We start from the raw sequence: 23,431 nt of genomic DNA on the forward strand, positions 1-23,431 counted from the left end.
ATTAATCAAAGCTAATTTGTATATTAGGTAGGTTTGCCTTTGGTACTGTATTGTAATTTCAGAAACTGAAATTTGGATTAGATCATATAAATTTGGCCATTACATTCACATTCTTTGTAACAGTTTGTCTCCCTGGTTAGCCCCAAGCAATTTCGAAATGAACATCTATATATTCTCTATATTCCCACATATTTGTATTACTTATTCATTTGAATTTGTATCATATTTCCTCTTCTTCTTTTACTTTTGATAGTGCTAAATTTCCCTGCATTTGTCATTTACTGTGATTCCACGGTTACACACTGAACTTTTAAACCCCTGAATCCCTATATGTCTCTCAACCTCTCAACCCTCCGGCTGATGCCGACCGAAGCCGAAGCCCGCCGAGCGTGACGTCAACATATCTCGTTCTTTCGTTTTTCGCCTGCTGCGTGCGAAGGAGAGAAAGGAAAACGGCTCTCAGCAAAGCAACAAGAAGGAAGAGCAATGGCGACACTGGATCGCCAAATACCAAGTCCGGATAGCTTCCTCTGCGAGCCTTGGTCTTCCTTCGTCAGTGCGGCTAAATTACGTTTTGTTGACAGTAAGTTCGCACGCCGGCAGCGTTGTTGTTTTTGCTGGCAAACTGTCGGGAAGTGCGTGGTCAAACTGTCTGTGATTGAGTTGAGTAAGCTCCCCCACCATGCAGGGTCTGTCAAAGCGCAGCAAACTAACTGTCAAAATGTTAGTACCAAATGCAGTATTAAAGGTGGCTTTGACAGTCTGTGCTCGTGCGGGTGAGCGCGGCATGGCGTGGTTTTCCAGTGCAGGGTTTGAGCCTCAGACGCGTTCAGTAATGGTATCCTCAACTGTCCAGCTGTAAGTTTGTTAGCTCTGACAGCTCCACTTGATTTAGTAAGCCAGCCCAGAGAGGCGCTAGCGCAAGCTAATGCTAACCAGATAGCCAGCAGGGCTCCACGCGTGGCCGCAAAGTTTGTTGTGAATGCCTGTGTGTGTTTGTAAGCGGCTGTTTTGTGCACTCAGACTCGGTCCCGTCTTCGGAAAACAGCGACAGAGAGCTTTGCTGCCCCGGTGAAGCCGTGAAGCTCGGCAAAGAAGGTAAGGAAGTTGTACAAGCAGATGATCTACGCTGTCACGTACTGCACGGTGACGGTTTGTTATTGTTTTGTATTGTGTATTGTACAAACCTAAGTTTGCAATTTGGCAGCTCTTTTTAGGGGGAAATAACTTGAAATAACTAACTAGGTTGAGAGATATGTGTCATATTTTCTGCCGTTTCTAAGAAAAGAAAACAAAGTTAATATATTGATAGTAGCTGTTTAATAACCAGCATGGTTTGGGGAAAATGATGCTGATTATGTTTGGAGCAGGGCAATCATTGGGCGATTATGTTGTTATAGTTCCCAACCCCGCCCCCTTATTTGTTTATTTTTTATTTATATATATATATAAAATAACCATTAATTGATATTAAAAAGCTAAACACAACATTGCCGAACTCAAAGAGCCCATATTTTTGTTTTGGAACCGATGATCCCAGTTAGATTTTTTTTTATTATTTCTTCCAGGCTTTGTGAAATAATCAGCAGATTACATTTATCTCAAAACTGCAAATAGTTGTCCTGATTTGATGGGCTAGCCTGTGTTGTCATTAGTGCCGTGTCCCACATAAGACAGCTCAGCTGAAAGAAGAAACAGGCAGCCCTTTTTAGACGGTGTGTTTGGTGGATAACACTTGGATGACACTTTTTTTCATTGCTGCTCTATGAGTAAAACAGTTTCCCCGTACGATCAAGTTTCAACAGTCCTGAGCTCAGATCATTATACTGTTGACGTATTTCACTACATAGTAATTATTGAAGCCGAAATGTCTGGATTTATCACGCCTTCATACCTTGCTTGCTATGTTTATGTGCCTATTCATTTAAAAAACAAAACAATAAATGGCAGGATTTTCACTACCATTTTAAAGTAAAACATTTTTCTTCATCTTGATTACATTCATGCCTCTATATACTGACTCGTAAATTCTCCTAAATGGGCTCATGACAACTGTTGCATCGGGGCTTTTTTTGCAAGTGCTTTTGGGGGTACCCCTAAGCAGCGAGTGGGTCCACCCCCCCGCTTTCCTTGGAGACAGAGCCAGAGGAGTTCCTCCACACCTCGCTGTGTATAAATACCCACAGGAGAGCGCACTGCAGTTTAACACACTTGAGTCATCCCTGAAAGTTTGAGCGAGCTGTTGCCCCCGTAGGAGCACAATGACGCACACGCAGAGCCGGGGAATCTCTTCTCACTCTTGCTGGTCAAATACCAAACACACCCCCCCCCCCTCTCTCTCTCTCTCTCTCCCCGCCGCCCACGCTCACTCACATGCCTCATCTTCCTCTGTCCGAGCCAGACTGGAGCTATGCGTCCAGCACTGCCGGTTGGCGACATGACACTGAGGCCTGTTGAGCCTAACGTGCACACACAGACACTCGCAAACACACAAGGAGGGAAGCGTTTTATTTGTAGATTCACGTCCAGCGGATCCGTCGCGGATTATTGCGCGTGTTTACTTGAGACTCACCAGTGCGCACGCATATTTGTGTGTGTGGTGACGCCAGTTTGGCAGTAATTGACGTGTGATGCAGGTCGTGATTGGTAGCTATGTCTTTCTCACTCGCACACATGCACATAGCGTAGATGATAACAACCAGCAGAATCTCAGTCTGAATAGACTGCCAGCCACTGTCATCATCTCACTGGATGTAGACGGTGCTCTAATGCTGCTATTTTAATGGCCTGCTATGCTCTCTGGTACAAATAGATTTCATCTAAACTATCATGCTCTTACTGCAGTGCTTTAGTTGTCCCCTTGGTGTACATTGGTCTTCTTTTACACTGTGAACTCACCTATGTGCGTCCCATACTAAATGTGCTTGGAGTGTGAATTCAGTCAAATGAGCAGGCTACTATACTGCAATACCGTTCCCAGGACAAGTACTGAAACCTTTCAGTTAAGGTTTTGGAAAGTCTAGTAGACCAAAAATTTGTCATCTGGTAAACAAAGCTCTGCTGGTTGCATTTAAATGATTGGAGCAGAAATTAGTCATGTTATCCATCTATAACACCAGAATGTAAAACGGAAAGAAAAATGGCATGATTTACATCAGAAACCCCACAGTGCAAGTTAGAATTAAAAGTCAGAACTGTTTGCTGTGTGTTGAATAATAAAATGCAACATGAAGACTTTAGGAGGCACTTTGCTGACCTGCGACTGTAAATAACTGTGATTTGTTACATTTTTGTCATCAAACGGTCTCTTCACAATAAAAAAAAAAAAAAAAGAAAGGAAAACTGGTTGTTGAAATTTTCCATTTAGTTGAGCCAAAAAGAATGTGACGGGTCGTTTTGAATATTGACGGTGTGGAATAAAAAAGAAACAAGCAAATCTAAACGCTGCTGCTTTCAGAGAAGACTCTGTTTGACTTTTTTTTTTTATATCTGTTTGACATTCATTTCCTCATCCTCGTTGGATTGTCGCTTGTTCCTCGATCATCTGTGAGCTATTAGTAACACCGTTCTTTCCTTTTTTTTCATGGTAAGTAGCTTCATGTATTAGTTTCCCTGGCAGTAGCTGACTTTTACAACCTGGCTTTTATATTTAGCCAAATTCTTTGGCTGAGTGTCAGATGATTCTGACAATGAAACTATTTTATGGAGAAACCTGAACCTTTATACAGTAGGGAGCTTTTGTTCTTGTAATGTAAAAGGGACACGTTTAAAACATTTAAAATGATGTATCACCATCCCACAGCAGATCGGTTACAATCCACGTGATGTTACGTCTTCACAGCGTTACTGTTTTGAACAGGACCAAATAATTGTGTGCATGTGTGTGTTGGCTGGACTCTGTAACGTAAGCTGCCAACTGCTAGTCAGCTTGATTTCTCTAGCAGTAATTCTTGGTAATGTACAAATGACTTTCTGGCGTGCCTGTTTAAACTAAAACTTGACTTTGAACAGGCCCACATGTTCAAGGCAAAGTTGAAGCCGGCACTCCAGCCTCTCCATTTCGCAAGCTGTAACAGTTTTAATTTGACTGAAATTCAGAAGTCAACTGATTTTCCGTTTTTTACTGCAGGTTCGTCACTGTTGGCACGACAGCTTCGGTGTTTGTCGACCAAACCTGCACTTTCAAGAGTAATAGTTCTGCTTTCAAACAGCTCCGTTGGCAGCAAGTTTGTTTACTTTTCTCTCCAAAGACTAATGAACCAATGGGAAGTGATGTACTTTATCTAAACTTAATCAATGTCCAGTAGTGGATTGTTTTTTTTTTTTGTTTTTTTTTAAAGTGTTTACTCACAGCAAGCATTTCGCAGTATTAGAATAGCTGCTTTCATGAGATATTAGGGTAATAGTCCTAACAACCCCAGTATGAGCACACACACCTAAAGACTGAATCGAATGAAACCTCTTCTGACCTTTTACTGTATGTAAACACACGTCGGCACTCTGAGTCACACGCTCTGGAGTGTCACGATCAGTATCGCGCACATGTTGCATGCATGCAGCCTGTGATATAGCAGACTTTGTCCTTGAATGACCCAGCAGCCCCCTCCTCCTCACACGGACACATTCACGTCTGTCTGCCTCCTCGCTCGTACATATGACGGTAAACTCTGAGGCAATGCAAGGTCGTGATGACACGGACACTCAGACACCCACACATTCTCCGATTTTCTTTTTTTGTTTACCCTCGCATGCTTTCTCAAACACATACCCGTGCACATGCCACTTCCTCTCACTGAAACTGGCTGAAGCCCTGTGCTAATAAGTGCAGCTATTTCTATTCTATTGGAGCTTTTTTTTTTTATGTTCTCACGGATGATTAGCCAGAAGAGATAATAGCTGCTTTCCAATGAATATATTTGTTTTCCTCAATATTTAATTCAATGTTGAAATGCATGTTGACTGGGTGGGTGTCTGGGTGATTGTATTTCAGCCTCCCGTTTCTTTTTTCCCTGCGTGTTTAGTTATGAGAGCACAGTAATCATCTGTGTGTGTGTGTGTGTGTGTGTGTGTGTGTGTGTGTGTGTGTGCGCGTGCGTGCGTGCGTGCGTGCGTGCGTGCGTGCGTGCGTGCGTGCGTGCGTGCGTGCGTGCGTGTGTGTGTGTGGTAAAATATTGGTTTTGCTCATGATGATGGTGATGCAGCAGATAAGCACCCTGCCAGCCTTATTTCACTGCCTGTTTTAAAGTGTATTGATTCTATGTCTGGTGATTAGTTTAAATGCAAAAACAATTCTGCAGCCATTTTTTGTTGTTTATGGTTTATTCAAGCAAAAAAAAAAAAATAGAACTTTGTTCTTATATTTAGTTTAAGAAATGTGAGGCTTTGTGCTTTGTGGCTTCTTGTTTGGGATTTAGGGGAATTTACCGATTTAACCGATCCTTTGATGATAAGAATATTAGTTAAAAATAAAAATTATCTGTTTTTAATCAGGCTTTAAACGTTTGTAATATAATTGTTTTCCTTCACACGCACTCGCATCCTTTGGTAATAGCTGAGAGGAGATTAAATGGCAGATTCTCCTTAATACTAGAAACGGGGCAAATTCTCACCAGTTATTAACAGCAGCTGTTGTTAAAACTGTTGGAAATGTGCAGGGTGCATCGGTTACGTATCTGAGTCTAGCTGCAGTCTGTTACATCTAAATCCCATGTGATTAGTTTGATTACTAAACTGGTGAAATGCACAGCTGGAAAGCCCTTTTAAATCCATTTCATGTCGGCGCACATTTATCTTTGAAATGTAGTCAGTTTGTATCACACCGGACCCCCATCTCTGTCATCATTTATTTCGCACTACCAATTGGTGGTTGCCTAGTAACATTATCCCTTACAGATGTTTAATTACCCATACTACACCAACACTGGGAAAAACACGCTGATTTCAAAAACTGACTGCTGAAAATAATCTCATAAAGAGAGCTCGTCGTTGCCTGCGACATGCGTCTGCCACAGGTGCACATCTGCTCTGTCTGCATATATGTTATGTGTTTAATGCAGCTGCAGGTCAGGTCAGTGAACATCTCTCGTTGCATAGGATGAGAACATGCTGGGGGAATGGGTGACCACATCCCATTATTGCCAAGATTGATCTCTGAAAATGACAATTGTGTGTTTGTGTATGTTTCAGAGTGATTGTACTTCATCTGCTCTTTATGTGTCTTTCAGAGATGCTTGTCTACAGCCCTTTCCCAGCATTGGACGATTTTTGTCTTGTTGTCTGCCATGTCTGCAGTAAGGTGGTCACTCCTCAGGGCATCCTCACACACTATGGTAAGAGATCCACGCATTTCAAGGCAAAGTCCCACACAAAAGCCTCAGGGCCTAATCACGCACTCCACTAAGATACACAAACAGAACACCGGGGGTGTCTCTATTGATGAAAAACACGCCGGTATTCACAAACACATAAAGCCTGTCATATTCATCACTGCCGTGCCATTTAAACCACAACCTCACGGAAAGTTGTCATTTACACAAACACCATGCGTTTTTGCCCCTTAATAATCAGCAGGCTGATGAAAGCTGATAAACACTGAATCATTTACAGGTGTAGCCTTGCACACAAGCATTTTATACGACAAATAGACACATAGAGCATATTTCTTCTCTTAAGATCATGCTTTATAAAGCAGGGTGGTATTCCCTCCTTATGCGCTTTAAAATGCATTTGTCAAAGTTATGTATTGAATAAAAAGCAAACAGGCGAATGTGCCACTTCCCCTGTTTGAAGGTTACTTAAACACAAATGCACTCTAAAGCAGCATGTGCATCTTTCCAGTATAGGGCTTACCATAATTTAAGAAAATGTGACTGTGGTTGCTGTGGAGACTGTGATCTTCAGCCATTAACCTTAATGATATATTTGACATTTTGCTCAGCCATTATCATGAGATGTCTTGCACGTACAAAGTTGGAACACATTACATGTTGCGTAATGAAAGAATCAAATTTGCAAAAGGATGTTTTGAAGTCTACTGAAAGCGTGCAGTTATTGATCCGTCGCTGAAATCACAGCAGCTCTCTCTGGCCCTCTCCTCTGTCAATCTACCACTTGTTTGTTTTTTTTGGGTTGTGGCTCCACTGAGCATGCTCGCATCTGCCCGTGAGCTGCTTCTTTCTTCTGTTGGCTGGCAGTGCACCGGCCTGGGTCGTCCGTTTGAGCTGAGTGAGGGCTGAGGTGGGGGCACTTGGTCACGGTTAATGAACACACACACAAACAAACTTTCTCTCAATGCGGAGAGAGGCATACAAACGCTTCCTCACTTTCAGTAGTATTGTGATATATACACACACACACACACACACACACACACACACACACTGGCTCTAAAGTCTGGGCAGCCACTGTTGTTTTGTCTCTGCTCCTGCCCCCTACAGCCCCCCCCCCTACTCTTGTTGGCAGAGTTTCTGCTCAGTCAGGTGACAACAGGTCTGAAGCACACTAATGCTCATACATACACACACAGTCAGGAAAGGGAATATCCCAAGAGTTTCCTGTAAGACGAAGCGATCCCTGGGCTATAATTAGATAACAATCAAACACTGTAGTTCACCAGCAAGTCATATTGTATCATGTACTTTATATGCATGATGATTTAAAAGAATTGCTGTGGCTTTTAAGTCATACTTCAGTTTCTATAAAGGATTGCATTCTTTCATTTGAAGCGTTATATGCCCAGCTGATTTGTGTCATGGCATGCAAAAGTCTTCCAACCTTTAGAAGCTCACCCTGTCAAGATAGTTTTATGATGTTTTATGGATTTCCTCCTATTGTTGCACATTTCCATCATATCATGGTGGTATCCTTGCAAGCATAGCGCCATTGTTTCCTGCTGGGAATTCTAGTTTAAATGTTGTGACCATGACTCGCATTTTGATTAATTGCTGCAGCCTTGTATTTGTTTTTATGTGCTTCCATCGAGGGATTAGCTTTCATGCTTGACCTGTACATCAGAACAGCTCTGTAAATGATTTGTAAATACAGAAATACATCCACACAGTGGGGGGAGAAGGGGGTTGGCTGCCTCAGGGGTCAGTGGCTCCTAGTTACGTTTGTTTAGTTTGCTGCTCATTTCGCTGTGTTAGACGAAGGGACTGATCATAACTAACAGCTCAATGCCACATATTCTCTTCTCAGGTGAAGATATACTGTATTTATACATCAGAGACATGCTACATTGAGTGGATTTGTTTATTTAAATCTCCTTCGAGTCAGAGAAGCACGTATATTCTTAGCGTAAGTGCCCCAGTGGGATATAAACTTAATCCTTCTTGCTGGCAGTGTTAGCAGCACACCCTCTCCAGTGAGCTTTCAAAGAAGAAAAAGTGCAAAGAAATCCTTTTCAATGCTTGTGAGTTAAACTCAAAGATTTTAATGGCCCAATCAAGAGGTTAAAGGGACACTTTCAGTAGCGGGAAGAAGTAAGAGTGTATAACTTTTAAAGGTATCTGTGAAAATGAAATGAAACATGAATTGTATCAGGGTTAATCTCGTCAGCAGAATGTATTTCAGACGGCATTTCTTGGGCACTTTTGAGCCCAGAAACTAGAGAAAGTGAGCATCACATTAAAGCTTTGCTTTTTTAAGGTGTGTTTGAATAAATCAGGCCGCCACAGTATCTTAAGACAATTCAGTTCCTTCTTGCAGTTTTCATCTACTACGATTTCTTCTTCGTCTTTATTTGCCAACCACCTCCCTCCTGCTTGTGGCCTGCTGCGTGTGAAGTCAAGAGCATGATGAAAGGGTCATGTTGTTGCCCTCGGTGGGGAGTGTCTGGCTCCCTTTGCTTGCCTCTCAACTCCTCAGTGTAGTTGTGGATCAGTTGAGTTCTGATGTGCCATGGCTGCTCTGTGCTTCTGTGTTTTGAGTTTGTTGTTTTTGCAAAAGTGTGAGCGACTGAGCGGTGATGCAGTTCACATGGCGGCTGTTGGAAGATGTTTGCTTCCAGCTTCAGAAGTTTGTTTGGTTTCATTTACTGGTGATGCTCACTCAACACTTCTTGTTACTGCAAGAACAATATCAGATATCTCTGTCCAGAGGAGCACAGTGCTAGGAGCTGCTATTTGATTTCAGTTTATAGTGGTGTTTATTTTACTAACAACGTGTCGGATGCTTCTCAAACAGAGTTTTGCTGTTACTCTGGCAGATCATTTCCTCTACCTATTGCGAGGGCTTTTGCAGAGGGGTTTGCTCGAAGGTTTGGCTGTGACTTGGGTGGCAAGCTGTTCACTAACCACAAGTTTGGTGGCTGTTTCCAGCCGTTGTTGTGTAAGTTTGTGTGTGTGTGTGTGTGTGTGTGTGTGTGTGTGTGTGTGTGGGGGGGGGGGGGTGTTTGTGTGTGTGTGTGTGTGTGTGTGTGTGTGTGTGTAAATGAGTGAATGACTAGTTAAACTCTGTGTGCAGAGAAGTGCATTATCTGTCTTTCTTAGCCTGATATAACTTTTGAAATTCCTAACATCAAAATGAAAGGGTGACTATATTTCTATTGTTTATTGTATTATATTTTCTAAGTAATAAAATTATTTTCTATTTTAGGAGCGATTTTATTTAAAAGGAAAAAAAAAGCATCTCTTCAAACGGTGGATTCTGACATATCAACAAAAAGTAACAAGAATTATGAACATGGCTTCCTCCACTATTTAGATTTCTCTGCAAACTTCTGCAGGTTATTCATATCTCGTGTCTCACTAAATGTAAATGTTACCTTTATTTTAAGCAGGATCTTATTAATCCTTTAATATGCCCTGAAGGCAACCTTTGGAACCATTTGAAAAGGCTTATGTGTGCAAGGCAATTTTCCTTCTTTGGATACATTGCTGCTGTGTATACCACCATAGTTCCAGTGTTTTCACTTTACACTCGACCAAACACAACTACAGACTTGCGTGACTATGAGTTCTCAGATGTGTTTCTCGTTTTTCATGTCACTTTCTCTCTTCCTCTCTTATTCTCTGTTGTCTCTCAATGTAAACAAACTCAGCTGAGCTCTGAGCGCCTCTGCTTCCTCATCACTCTGCTGACTCCACCCACAGGATTTGTCGGAGGCCAATCAGCAGCCCGCTGGGCTCTTGGCATTGCCATAACAACAGGCAGGCAGGAGAGTGTTGTACGGAGAGCGCCCTTGTGGTCGAGTGGCTTAGTGACCTTGCCTGGGCATTTGTCCATGTGTTGTAAATCAGTATGGTTGGCTTCCAGCTGGCTGTTGAGTTCTACAACAAAAATATAATAAATCTGAGGCTGCTCTGGCAAAAAATAAAGTGTTCATGTCTTGCTGCACATTCAGATTCCTAAGCTCTGCAGTGGTTTATTCATTTTTGATCATGAGAATGAAGTTTCCTGCGCGTAACATATGTTTTAATTGTATTGTTGTTTAGGTATATTTACACAGTGGGGGGAAAAAAAATAAAGTTTATTTGGTCCATTTTGCAAGATGACTTTTACCCGGGAACATTGAAAGCTCTTCTTAAGATGATTTGCAATGTTATTCAATAAAAGAGAGCATGAATACAGATGAAATTAAAAGAAAAAATGTATGTCAGTATGCCACAAAGTTAAATAGCAGTTTGAGTTGAACTAGCAAGTACTTTATTTTTTTAAGGATTTGACCAAATAACCACAGGGTCCCTGATATAATATTTCCTCAGCTTTGCTGTTTATCTTATTCCCGGCCTGATCCAAAAACACAAACGCTTGCTGAAATTGATAAATAAGCCTGGCCGTTGAGCTGAGTTGACTAAAATGACCTGAGTCCACTGTGTGAATGAATGGGAGAATAAATGTGTGAAATGTGTAGCGCATACCTTTGGATGTGACTCCGGACTTTGATCAGGCGATTCTGAATGCAGCCTTCTCCCTGGTGTTGTTTTTCCACCGCTTTCTTTGCACACCTGTCGCACAAACAATCGCATGCAATTGATGCTCTCACAAAGTAATCCTAATGTTTATCTATATCCCTTTCACACTTTGCTGTCTACTATGCATCCACACTGCTGCGCTTACAGCTTAGATCTTAAACACGGATACACTTGCAATTTAAGGGATTTCCCCCCACACACATGCCAGCGCTGTTTGGATGAGCCGAGTCAGACGCTCGTTGACACGCTCTGCATGCTCTTGTCCAGTCACCTGCTGCACACTTGCACATTACACCCGTGCCCTCAGAGCAAACACACTGTGCAGGTTAGACTCGGCCCTGCTGTTGTACTGTCCTGCTGTTAATAATACTCGTATACAAAGCCTCCTGCTGCTTGATGGGTAAACCATTACATCAGTGCTGTCTGCACATTGAATATGACTCTACAGCAAGAAATGCCAAGCTTGGCAATAAGGTAGCCAGTAAAGGGAAACAGCTGACCTGACTTAGTCTGAAGGCACCAGAATCCACTGACCGACACCTCTAAAACATTAATACGAGGGTTTATGGGCATTTACATTTCTTGAGCTAGCTTAACTAGCTACATATTTACTGCACATCCATGAGAATTTCATCTCTCTCTCCATATCTAACTTTAAAGAAGAGAGTAAAGTTTTTTTTTTTTACTATTAAAAAGCTTTTATATAAATGATTAAATGTAACTAAAGGTAAACTGTAAGAAAGCTATATATATGTACAGTTTTGCATCTTTTAAACTCTGTTGCTTGTTAATTCTACCTGAGCTTCACTGTAGGCAGGTTTCAGTTAGTTTTACAGCTTCCTGCCCTTTTCTATTCTTATCAGCAGACAGGAAATCCAGTCAACACCCAGGGTGAATCTCATCCAAAAACCAACAACTGCTTTTCACCGGCCCATCTTACAGATGGTGGCTCGTTACCTTAAAGGAGAGATGAGCTCAGAGCATCCTTACATATACATGAAACCTAATATGTATATTCTGTTCTAGGCTACCTAGAAGATGGTTTTAGTGTGTGTTCAGTGTTCTTTCCCCACCTCATTTCTGAGAGTTTACGACGTGTTCACCCCTCTGTTTTCATTCAGGTAGCTGGGATATAGTTTCCCTGTGAGACAGACAGAGAGAGACAGTCCTGGACCACAACCCCCAAAAACCCTTACCCACCCTGCTCCCACAAAGACATGCATAGCAAAAACCGTAAGTGTAAGCTCCTCTCCTCTCCTACGTTTTCCCACCGACAGCCTTGTGATTTACCTCCCTGTGCATTTCCTTCTGTCTCTCAGCACATTCCATTTATGCGATCTTGTCAGATCTGGGTCAAAAGGTGTTTAAAAAAAACAGTTGGCTCCTGTGTGAGCTTCACACAACAGTTCATCACTCAAGGGCTTTTCAGATAGTAACGGGCGAGTTGCTAATTAGAAGAAAAGTGGATGAAATTGATTTGGAAACAGATGTTTTCGTGGAGACGTTGTGGCACAGATTTTCTCTCTTCTTTGTTACAACATAGCCATATGGCACAAAAGAACTGTTTTTACAACGAACTAAACCGAAACAAAAAGCAATTAAAAACAAGTTGGCGTTAATAGCAACAAAACCCAGCACAAATCCCCCCAAAAAGTACCCAGAACCACTGGCAATGCATGGTTATGATCCTTTGATTGTTGTGTCGGTGTGTCGCCTGCTTGACCTCACTCGTACGGTTTTGTCTCCGTTTTTGTCTTATCTGCTTTTCTTTTATCTGTTTTAGAGAAGCGACACAGTTCCCCGGTCCCCTCCAGGAGCCCCTTGGTTCCCATGAAGCCCAAAGCACCTGCGGTGGCCTCTGCTGTGGCTCCCAGCCCTGGGGACACGCTGGCCTTCAGGGTCCCCAAAGATTACCCTCACTCCCGCTTCAGCAAGGCACCACTAGCTGTCTATCCACCAAAGGGGGCACGGAACAAGTCATGGTGTGTGCACACTCTCCCCTTTGATTGGATCACATTCATACTTACGTCCACATAGCATTTTAGAAGTCTGATGAAAAGCCTCGTTCTGCTTTTGCTGCCTCCAATTTGCAGCGTTTTAATACTTCTTTTCCTGACTTCTTGCTTTTCTCCAGTGTATCTCTACCAGTGGTGAGCCTGGAAAAGATGCCCTGCCTCAGCCGAGCCGACTCTGCGTCGCATGTGCGCCTCACCTCTTCCTCCCCTTCCCCCCTCAAACCTTCTTCCCTCACCCCCCCAGCCGCCCACCGCTCAAGCGAAAAGCTCGCCAACGGCCGCAGCATCAGCGGCCCGTCCACGCCGCTCTCCATCACGCCTCCATCCTCTCTCGATAGGCGGCCCAGCCCAGCGCGCTCCCCGCTGGACAGGCGGGCGTCATCGACAACGTCTCCCTCCCCGCTGGACAGGCGGGCGTCATCGACAACGTCTCCCTCCCCGCTGGATCGGAAGTCCTCACCCTCTAATCGATCCATTGCTCCACCAGCATTGTCATCGTTGTCACCAATGGAGAAGAAGCAACAGAATGGGACTAAGACTTCCACCAGGTCGCACAAAAGACTCTCAGGTCAGGAATAATTTTTGTCCATTTTCATCTGGCTTCGAGTCTTTGTGTGCGTATTTTACCGTGCTACTGCAGATGTAATCATTTTCATTTTCTGGTTTAGGATTTTAATCCTTCAACTCGCAGGTTACTAACAGGATTCCTATAGTTTCTGATCCCACTGGAGTTCAGCTTGATATGTTCTTCTCTGAAGCTTCACGTAAAAAATTCTTGCGTGCACATATGCTCCCTCAGAGAGACGGGCACTGTTCCTTCACAGTTTTGGAGGGCTTCCAGTCTGAATGCTTGGCTGCGCAGAGGGTAGTGGGGGGCTTATATTTTGATTCCTTCCTGTCTCCTTTTCTCTTTCCTTACTGCTCTCCTACATAGTTCTCAGTTTCTGTTTTTAATCACTCTTTTTTGTCCATCTAACCCAGCTGCCTTTCTCACTCTACCTTCAGTGCGTCTCTTTTAAATTGAAATCAATTTACTTCAGTTATCTTTGTGCTAATCTCAAAAGACGTGAAGATATTTTAAAAGGTTTAAGACACTTTTAGAACATTGGGCCTCATGCAAGAACTGTTCGTACGCACAGATTTGTTCTTAAATCGTCCGTACGAGTGATTTAAGAGAATTTGCGCATTCACCAATCTTTTCGTATTTTACGTTTTCTTTCAGGTACAAATAGAATTTACGAGTGATCCAGACCTGTCGTAGGAGTTTCGTAAAATAGTCCGCTGTTATTCCAATCAAGTTTGCTTGACTAATGGATTGTATATTTAATTAGTTTGAAGAAAACATAAATAAATATACATTATACCCCATAATTATGCTGACATTATTCTGTTTGACTTAAATTGTGCACTAATTGAAGGTTCATTTGAATCTGTAACGTCAAGCGCAGCGGCTGTCTTGCTACTTTTGGATGCCTTAGTGCGTCAGGCTCTTGGAAGAGACCGTGTGGAGACAGACGAATGGCTGACATCGCGGTTAAGATTCCCAAGGACTGTGCTGCTGCTAATATGCAGCTTGCTAGAGCCACAACTCCAGAGAGAAACACACCGATCAAACTCAATTCCACCACACGTCCAGGTCATCACCACCCTTGGATTTTTGGCCACAGAACCTTTCAGAGGGAGATTGGAGACAGATCGGGGGTGTCCCAGTCCTCTGTGAGTCGTGCGCTCCCCTTGGTCATCAAAGCTCTCATCAGTTTATCACCCATGGTTCATCAGATTCCCATACACCGCTGTCCAACAAGTACAAATTAAGAGGGACTTTCATGCCGTGGCTGGACTGCCAAACATAATTGGAGCAACGCACACATATACGCATCAAAGCCCCCGTGCTGTCGTGGAGCGCACTGAGCTGAAGGCCAGGTGGGTGTGTCTCGATACCTGGTTCATGGCGCAATATTGCCATGAACGAGGGTCTCCACCTGAACCAGCCCAGGCAGACAAGAAGCTGTGGTGCCAGAAGACCCCCCTCATGGACCACCCCATCAAAGTGCCATCATGAGGCAACAACTGATTGCACGGCTTTAGTTGCAGTCATCGATCGCCTGGCCATGGTGAGACGTTGTTTTTCAGCCATTTTCATATCAAACCATTTATTTTTTTTATTTCGGTGACATGGTATTAACAGCACTCGTAATTGCTTCCCATTTCTTGGCTTTAGCAGGTCCCGTAATTCCACAGCTGACACTGCTAAAAATGACAGATTTTCCTTTTTGGATCTCTGAAAGCAGAACTTCAGTCTCAGAGCCCGTAAAGTTGTTCTTTTTGTGCCTTGATGCCATTCTCGTGACTCAACACTCAACACTTCCTGCTACAGGAGAGAGGAAGCACAGCCGTATATGGTATCATTTTGGGCGTGGAGTATGCAAATCTACTATCCTCGTGCACATGAACTTACATACGCACAGGTGTGATTCATCATTTACGCAGGTCGTTTACACACTTTTTCCGAAGTTAAGAGCGCTTGTTGAATCTGACGTGGCGTGTTCGTACGAGACCTTACGAAAAAATTGAGAGAAATTTAGAATAAAAAATACGAAAATGTTCTTGCATGAGGCCCATTGTTTGTTTGTGTCTCTCTGTGCTTCTGATTTAAAGTCTGTAATTCACAAGTTCTTGCTGCCGAAACGCAGTTTGTCTTGAGTTCGTCTCCACATTTTTTCTTCACCCTCGCCTGCTCCACCTCCTCCTGCTCTCATCCGTCTCCTCCTTCTTCTTTAGCTTTTTCTGTCTGTGCATCATTATCTCGTTTGTCACTTCACTTGTGCTTCTGCTGTTTGGTTTCCTCCTCTCTCAGTCTGTGCTCCCCCATCATTCCTCCTTATGTGTGAACCATGTGAGTGAGCATGTGACTTTGTTTATGTCTCGTTGCACAGTTGTTGCTCTTGCTGCAAACGCTGGACCCGCTGTCTGATACTGCAAACACAGAAAGATTACAGGGATTATGAGACAGGCCAGCACAAGATTACAGCCCTCTGACAGCCACACTGTTTAAGAAAGCCTGCTGACTGGTTGCGTTTGGCTTGCTTGTTTGTGTGGCGGAACAAAGGTCTGTCTCCTTGCATTGGTTGACAGTGTGTTTGTTTGTGGTTGAAAAAGTTCAGCTTTAAATGCTTTTGTGACTCCAGTAAACTTTTATTCTGGGAACAACAAAATTATTATGTCCAAAAAGAGAAGTCGGTGTCTTTACAGCATTGTTGTTGTTTTTGTACATACATTATAGCACAAGCGTTAAGCTTGTGCTATAATCCTAACATCTTTATTTATTTAGATAATTCTTAAGAAACAGAAATGAGGTTGCTGCTTCTGGGGCACAGACTTTGAATCTCTATCTTTGTCTTTTTCGCTGATTTTTACCTTTGAAATCTCATTTAACCAATGAAAAGTATAAACCGGAGCTCGTTAAACTCTCGCCATGTTGTCTTCATCTTGAATGAAGTGCCACTCTGCAGACCCGTGTGGATAAACAATAGTCACACGTTTTTTTTTTACGTTTTATCGGTGGACATTAAAATAAGGTCAATGGAAACGGGAGAATTTGTGAGTATTTGCTTGATTTTGCAAAATAAAAAGAATGTTTTGCTCATTATAGGTGGTTTAAATGATAAAAGGTTAAATTGTTTTAAAGAAATCCTTTTCGCCTTTTCCCGAAGAGAACCAGTTGTGAGCTTCAAGGGTTCCAGTGTCATGCCTGTCACGACTACCACAAAGTACACGCCTGAAATCCACTGTTGTTACTGTATTTGTTTTGTTTTTTTCCCTTTTTTATCTCTGTAAATCTAATATTTTACCTCTACTTTTCTCTCCACAAGACCCCTGACCTCATTACCTGGCTTCCAAGCTGCTTGGTGCCTAAACAGCACCCTAATTTGCTAGTTGTTAGTTCTGTTCGGTGTATGTCACACAGTGTAGCGAAGCTTTTTGCAGACAGATTAAAGCACTGAGTATAAGTGCCAGATCATTTGTTTCAACACTTGAAACTTTTCTGATAATATCACATATTTTATCAGAGTAGTCCACAACTGAATGATGGAAAGGATAAAGGCTTATGTGTATGGTCATAATGTGTATGAAACAGAAATTAGTGAACTTCCCTCTCAAAAGAGGCAAATTGATTCACTCATGGTGCTGCAGTGCTACCACTCCCATCAAATGAGATTTGATATTTGAAGGAAGGAAGGAAGGAGGAAATTACCCATGGCCTTTCAGTCTAACGTGTGTTTGTGTGCGTATGTGTGCGTTTGTCTCACAGGGAGAGTGTTTGATCCTGACAAGCACTGTGGAGTGCAGGACCCCGAGACCAAACGACCCTGCACGCGGTCCCTCACCTGCAAGGTAACACAAACACACAAATGCACAAGCGCGCCTCACCCCCTCCATCTCAGTGTCATTTCTGTGGAGACAGTAATAGGCTGTGACCCTTCCTCATGCTTCCCGTCTTCAGCTGCCTGACTGGGAAAGCAGCTTTGTTTGTTTATGAGAGTAATGCTATTGAAGGGTCCACTAACGTCTCTACTGAAAGACTCTAACATGAGCTATGATCCTATCTGGCTCTCTATCTTCCTCTCTGATATGTCTGCACTTCCAATTTCTCTGTTATTGCTGGGTAGCAGTGCTGAATGAAGCATTACAGGCCCCACACTTCACTTGATGAGGTAATTATAGATGTTGGATGAGGCTACAACATCTTTTAGCTGTAATACTCTATTACTGCCCTCTAATTAGCTCTACCAAGCTTTGCTAATCTTTTCAAACAGACTGGTTATTAAGTTATTAAAGATCCATCAAGCTACTGGATTCATGTATTTTTTTTAAGAGGTTGAGATGGGGGGGCAGGTAGACAAAATATTCAGAGATGGAGGTTACTGCTGCAGACACTCATATCAGTGCCTGTATCGGATGTCTCCCTGTAGGAAATCAGTCGTAGAATATTTTTTTGGGCAAATATCAAGCAGATCTTTGGTGGTGTTTTAGCCTGTTAGGGGGAGACCAAGCAGAAGCAGCCTCTGTGAGGAGAGATTACCTTTTTATAGGGAAATTCAAGGAAAATTCAGCAGTGCAGCAGTGAGGATTCTGTCCGAACCATCAATTTCTGGAAGAATAAATCAAATTTGATCGTTCTTACAGTGCTTTATAGAGCTATTGTGTACAACTGGTGCTATACAGTGAGACTGGACTAAAACCTTACATGAAATAGTCATATGACATGTGACTTCCCCAGATACATCATACTATATTGGTTTGCAGGATAATATTTTACTTTTGAAGGGGATACTCACTTAAGTTTATCTTTCAACAGTCAAATTGATAACACCACTCTTAGTCAGTAGTTATGCAAATGCACCCTCTTTCACTCATTAAATATGGAACATTACTGCTTTCTATCTTTTAAATCAATTGCATTTAGTCATTCATACATTGTACACTTTTACGCTCCTAATGGCCTCATTCAAACATGACTGTTAAAGTCAGATGGGGGGCAAAGGTGCATGCGTGATATTCACCCTTTTTGTAATATTTGACCTACATCAAGTGAGGAAATTGTTATTTATTTCTCAGAATACTCTGGATAGCTGATCAGAAGCCAGATTAGCCCATGGCCGCTGTGCCGTACGGGGAATGTGGCATCAGCAGTTGACATTTGGGCCATTTTGTGTGTGATAAACATGCGTCACGAGGACCGATCAAGTCCGATTGTCGTCTCAGAATGGCCATGACCTCTGTATTGTTATGAGGAATATGTCATCTGATTTCATGAAGTTTATTTGTATAGCGCATTTCATAAAAAAACAGCAATATGCTGTGGCTTTACATCAAGCTTAAAGAGAGGTATAAAAGAGGATATGAAATAAAAGATTTACTGCTCTTCCTAGAGATGTGTGCCGCAGACCACAGAGAGTTTTAAAAGAGAACTGTCAGACATAATGTGTTAATAGAATGTTTAGGCATTCTCACTTTAATACAGTTAAGTTATTTTGCATTCAACGTGCAGTGTGGGATTAAATTCCTGATCCACAGCCCATGACATCCGACTGGTAAAGCACTTCAGCATTGTTTTCCAGTCTACACACAAATCATGAAGAAAAAAAAGGTTAGACTCCGATCACCAGATTACATCAAGCCCGTCACATGAAAGCCAAGTGCCCAGTAAAACCAACAGCGTTAATCCTGCCAAGATACGATGAGTTATGCTCGGCAGGGGATGGTGAGAAACAATGGCATCAACGTCCAGAAACTTCCAGAAAATCAACACGACTGTGTTACTTATTTGGTGACTACTGGAATCTCTCTGGAAACTGTGACCACGCCACGCTGTAGCCTGGCTCATAGTTGTCTACTTTTACCATCAGGAGCAACTCTACAGTCATGAGTAAGGACAGAGAAACAATACTGCAACTTAGCATCGAGCAGATCCGAGTTTCTACTTCAGAGATCTTGAACACGGTGTACAACCTTAGCACAACAGGAACCTGCCTGGAACCGAGGCCTGAATAGACACCCAGCAGCCGATTTTGTGTAATCTTATTGTCATTGTTTACGTGCATTTCTGAGCTGCAGCCAGGTTGTGCTCTGCTGCATCCCTCAGAGGCATGTGATTAATCACGACAGCCTTATTTTTAACATAATCTCTGTGTGCATCACTATATAAAAGCACTCTGCAGCACTCCTGTAGTTATGATAAACAGATCTTTTTGGAATTTACTAAAGCACTATTACACACTCAGAATTATTTTTAAACTGAAGTGTAAGTAGAATCCTGCTAAAGCGCTGTATTTTTGTTTCAGTTTTTAACATTGGTAGCTGTGCTCTGTCTGAAAACTTGATCTACCTCTCTGGTGTCATCAACAAAGTGTCACACTGCTCGAGGTGTCGTCCTTCACCGAGCTGACACAAAGTGTTGATGAACACGAAGACGAAGTTATTTAGACGTATTAGTGTAGGACTGTCTCAATGCTGGGACCACTATAATTCATCACATATATTCTTTTTTTTTTTTTTTTTTTTTAACCAAAAATGGCGTAAAAATTTGTTATTTAGCACAATTAATAACAACAACACAAGGATTCTGTTTCAAAATAAAAAAAGGAGGACATGACGGTGACGGTGTGGAATTAATTTCCAAGACTAACAAGTGTGTAATATGTTAAATTGGAAGCTTGACAGTTTAAAGAGTCCTTCGGTGTATTAAGAATCACTCACAAGAAACACTCACCGGCCACTTTATTAGGTACACCTGTTCAGTTGCCCGTTAACACAAACAGCTAATCGTATGGCTGCAACTCAATGGTTAAATAAAGAAAAGAAATGCATTTGCGGCTCTGGGGTTGTATGAATTTACTTCAAATAGTCTATTCTCTCTTTTTTGTAACGTTTCACTTGGCTGCGCTGCCTCCCGTACATGTCTGTGGATTATCATAAAAAGAGGAGGATGGATTTTGTCTATAGATAAATAATCAGGAACTCTTGTGAGTATTATATATTTTATTTACATATAAATATTAAATTATAAATATAAATTATGAGTCGCTCCTAATACGCAAAATGCCTCTCATAATTCATTATGAGGCTAATTGATGAACATCCTGCCGCTGAATTATTCCCGAAAACATGGAAAGTGTAATGTTTACAATAAACTATTAAGTATTTTTAGGCCATACTTGATAAATAAGATTCATGGGGGCTGGGGGGTCATGTGTCTGCATACCCCTCAGAAAGTAGGTAGTTGCGCCCCTGCCCTTACTTTTGCCTCAGCTTTAAATTGGTGACCTGTCACTTTCTTATTCAGCAATCGGGATATATTGGATCATGATATACGACACTTTCCAGGCAGTTTGAAGAGGCCGTGATTTTCAGTACTTCCTTTGAAAGAACTCGGGAGACAAATGTTCTCCCCTGAAGCTGCACTACCTGTTTAAAGTGATTCAGCAGCCTATCTTTAATACATTTAGTGAATAGCTGTTGGAAAACCAAACATTCGATGGCTGGTTACCTTCCGAGGTGCCTGTAAGGTGAATGGTAATATTTAGACGTGTTGGCGAAGAATGTTTTTCACCTACTTCAAACCTATTAACTTGCAGAAGAAGAAAAATGAAAAACCTCTTCTTTTTTTTTTTTTCCTCCCTCGACGACAGACTCATTCATTAACCCACCGCCGAGCTGTTCCTGGCCGAAAGAAACATTTCGACATCCTGCTGGCTGAACACAAGGGACAGGCAAAGGAGAGGGAGGCTTTGAAAGAAAAAGAGAAAGACAAGGATGGAGTGCAGGGAGGGAAGGAAGCTTCTGGCCAGAGCATCACATCTTTGGAGACTGCGTGTCCCAGCAAGTCGCACTGCCCCAATGGACGACCCCTGTCTACACTGAAGCTACGGCTGGCAAATGCACACATACCTAGGTGGGACACTCTTGCCTGCACATGAAAAATGTGATCCAGTTGCACCAAAAACCCAAGTTCGAGGAGACTTCTCAGCTTTTAAAAGATTTTTCCACGACCCTTTTCCAAAGTTTGTTTTGTAGTTTGTGTCTTTTTCTTTATGAAATTAAAGGCATTTTAATTTTTAAGTTGAATATATTTTTGGGCAAAATTCAATTCATAGGACTAAGCCAGTTTCTTTAATGGATTCCTAGTTTTTTTTCCTTATTAGAGGCTTAGCTTGTCTCTCTGTGTTTTTCCACCAGGGGATGCTGTAAACACCGACTGCTGGAACAGGGAGACAATCATAATATAATATATAATAGTCTGCCTTAGTGAGAGAGTTGTTAGAACTAATTTCCTATTTTCTTTTGAAACTGTCATCCTCTGTTTAATAAAGGAAGTTATTTGGGATGTGACATTTGGAATTATACTAAGTGGACTGTAAAGCAGAGATGACATAAGAAGTTATGTTCATTCAGGGCTTTCTTCCTTTTTATTTCCTATCGTAATCCTTACTTTTCTTCTGCAATATTCTGCTTTTTTACCCTTTCACAGACCTTTAATCCTTATCTTTTTCTTATCTCTGTTCAATATATCCACTACAGGGTTCTGGGCAGCTCCTCTTCCTCTTCCACCTCCACTCCCAGTCCCCATCTCCCAGCAGCTCCGACCCAAGGCCCCTACCCGGAACCGACTTCCCACAGCTGGATGACGGCAGCAGGAGACAACGGTCGACTTTCCAGTGATGATGGAGATGCAGAGATTCCAGATGACACTGACACCCCTGCCTTGCACTATTCCAATCGTCACCCACAGCCTTTAGGGGTAAATACAAGGACAACTAACCGTGCACTAACAGACATGTAAATAGTCCCTAACTTAAGGTCTTTTAGTTCATATTCATACAAATTGTAGGCAATATCTTCCACTTTTAATCAGTGAGATCTGTTTTTATATCTCATTCTCAGGTGTAGGTCTTATCAATTGTTTTTAGTCCAAAAAGAAAGGTTTGTAGATTTCAGGATTTATCCTGTTCTCATTTATGTTTGTCTATAAAATATTAAACTGTCCCCGCCTCTCGCCCGATGACCACTGGGATAGGCAAAGCGAAAGTCTGCAGATTTGTTAGCTTTGAATGTATGGTTGGCAGAGATTATGCTGTTTTTTTTAACCCCAGCTGAGGACAATCAAGAATTTATGTTTTTCAACATTTTGGGACTGTATGTTTTCAGTTAGTCATGGTTTCAGCTGTTATAGCTGTCCACTCTATCAGGCATGGGTATAAGGGACAGGTCTGTTTGTTTTAAAGCTCTCAGCATTGCTTGTAGTACGTATATCACCTCCCATCATATATCACTCACTCACCTTTAATTTGAATTGTTTCTACATACTTTGTCTTTTCCTTGATAATCTTTCTTATTTTCTTTTTGTACGAACTCTCCTTCTATCTTCCCAGTGGTTTACTCCCAACCGTTTGCTCTTATTTCTCCCTCCCAGTGTTGCGTATACAGCAGCAGGCTCATGGGACGGGGATACTATGTGTTTGACAGGCGATGGGACAGGATGCGACTGGCGCTCCAGAACATGGTAGAGAAACACCTCAACTCACAGATGTGGAGGTGAGTGCACATTAATAAAAAAAAATCAGTGCGAAAACACTCAACATGTGGCATCAACTAAACATCTGTGATCTTTAAACGATTCTGTGAAATTCTGTTTGGAATCCAACCTGGAAGCCCCTCCGACAGGTGGCAGATTTTATGGATGAGCAACGTGAGATGTACTGTCTCTGTTAGCCGGTGATGTGGAAGTTGTGTGAGAGGAACTTATGTGCTTGCCAACCTATTACATGGTGGAGATGGAGTCATTTTGTCTCCAGATTAGACATTTCAGTTTATTGTGTGACAATGCAATCGCACAATAATATAAAGCAAAAATCAGCATAGAGAACAATGAAAAGCCAAAAAAGTCTACATGTATGTAAAATTGCAGAATCGCAGATAACAGGAGCAGCAACAGGAGATGAG

The 23,431-nt window shown here is 42.2% G+C and overlaps 1 protein-coding gene across 3 annotated transcripts in view; it reads left to right on the forward strand.

Moving 5' to 3' along the window:
- Nucleotides 1-408: 408 nt before the first annotated feature.
- Nucleotides 409-23,431, forward strand: part of atxn7l1 (ataxin 7-like 1) — a 29,021-nt gene continuing 5,998 nt past the window's right edge. The window contains exons 1-9 of one of the 3 annotated variants that reach the window (XM_075471468.1): nt 409-583; nt 1,024-1,098; nt 6,225-6,329; nt 12,697-12,895; nt 13,048-13,496; nt 17,241-17,323; nt 21,121-21,383; nt 22,010-22,229; nt 22,902-23,023. In XM_075471468.1, coding sequence (XP_075327583.1) covers nt 487-583; nt 1,024-1,098; nt 6,225-6,329; nt 12,697-12,895; nt 13,048-13,496; nt 17,241-17,323; nt 21,121-21,383; nt 22,010-22,229; nt 22,902-23,023 — 1,613 coding nt within the window. In that variant the 5' untranslated portion in view covers nt 409-486. Of the gene's footprint in view, nt 584-1,023; nt 1,099-6,224; nt 6,330-12,034; nt 12,153-12,696; nt 12,896-13,047; nt 13,497-17,240; nt 17,324-21,120; nt 21,384-22,009; nt 22,230-22,901; nt 23,024-23,431 lie in introns of those variants that run through there. The other 2 variants (XM_075471470.1, XM_075471469.1) reach the window with 2 other exon arrangements.

Source organism: Odontesthes bonariensis, chromosome 8 (genome assembly GCF_027942865.1).
Source record: "Odontesthes bonariensis isolate fOdoBon6 chromosome 8, fOdoBon6.hap1, whole genome shotgun sequence".
Lineage (NCBI taxonomy): Eukaryota > Metazoa > Chordata > Actinopteri > Atheriniformes > Atherinopsidae > Odontesthes > Odontesthes bonariensis.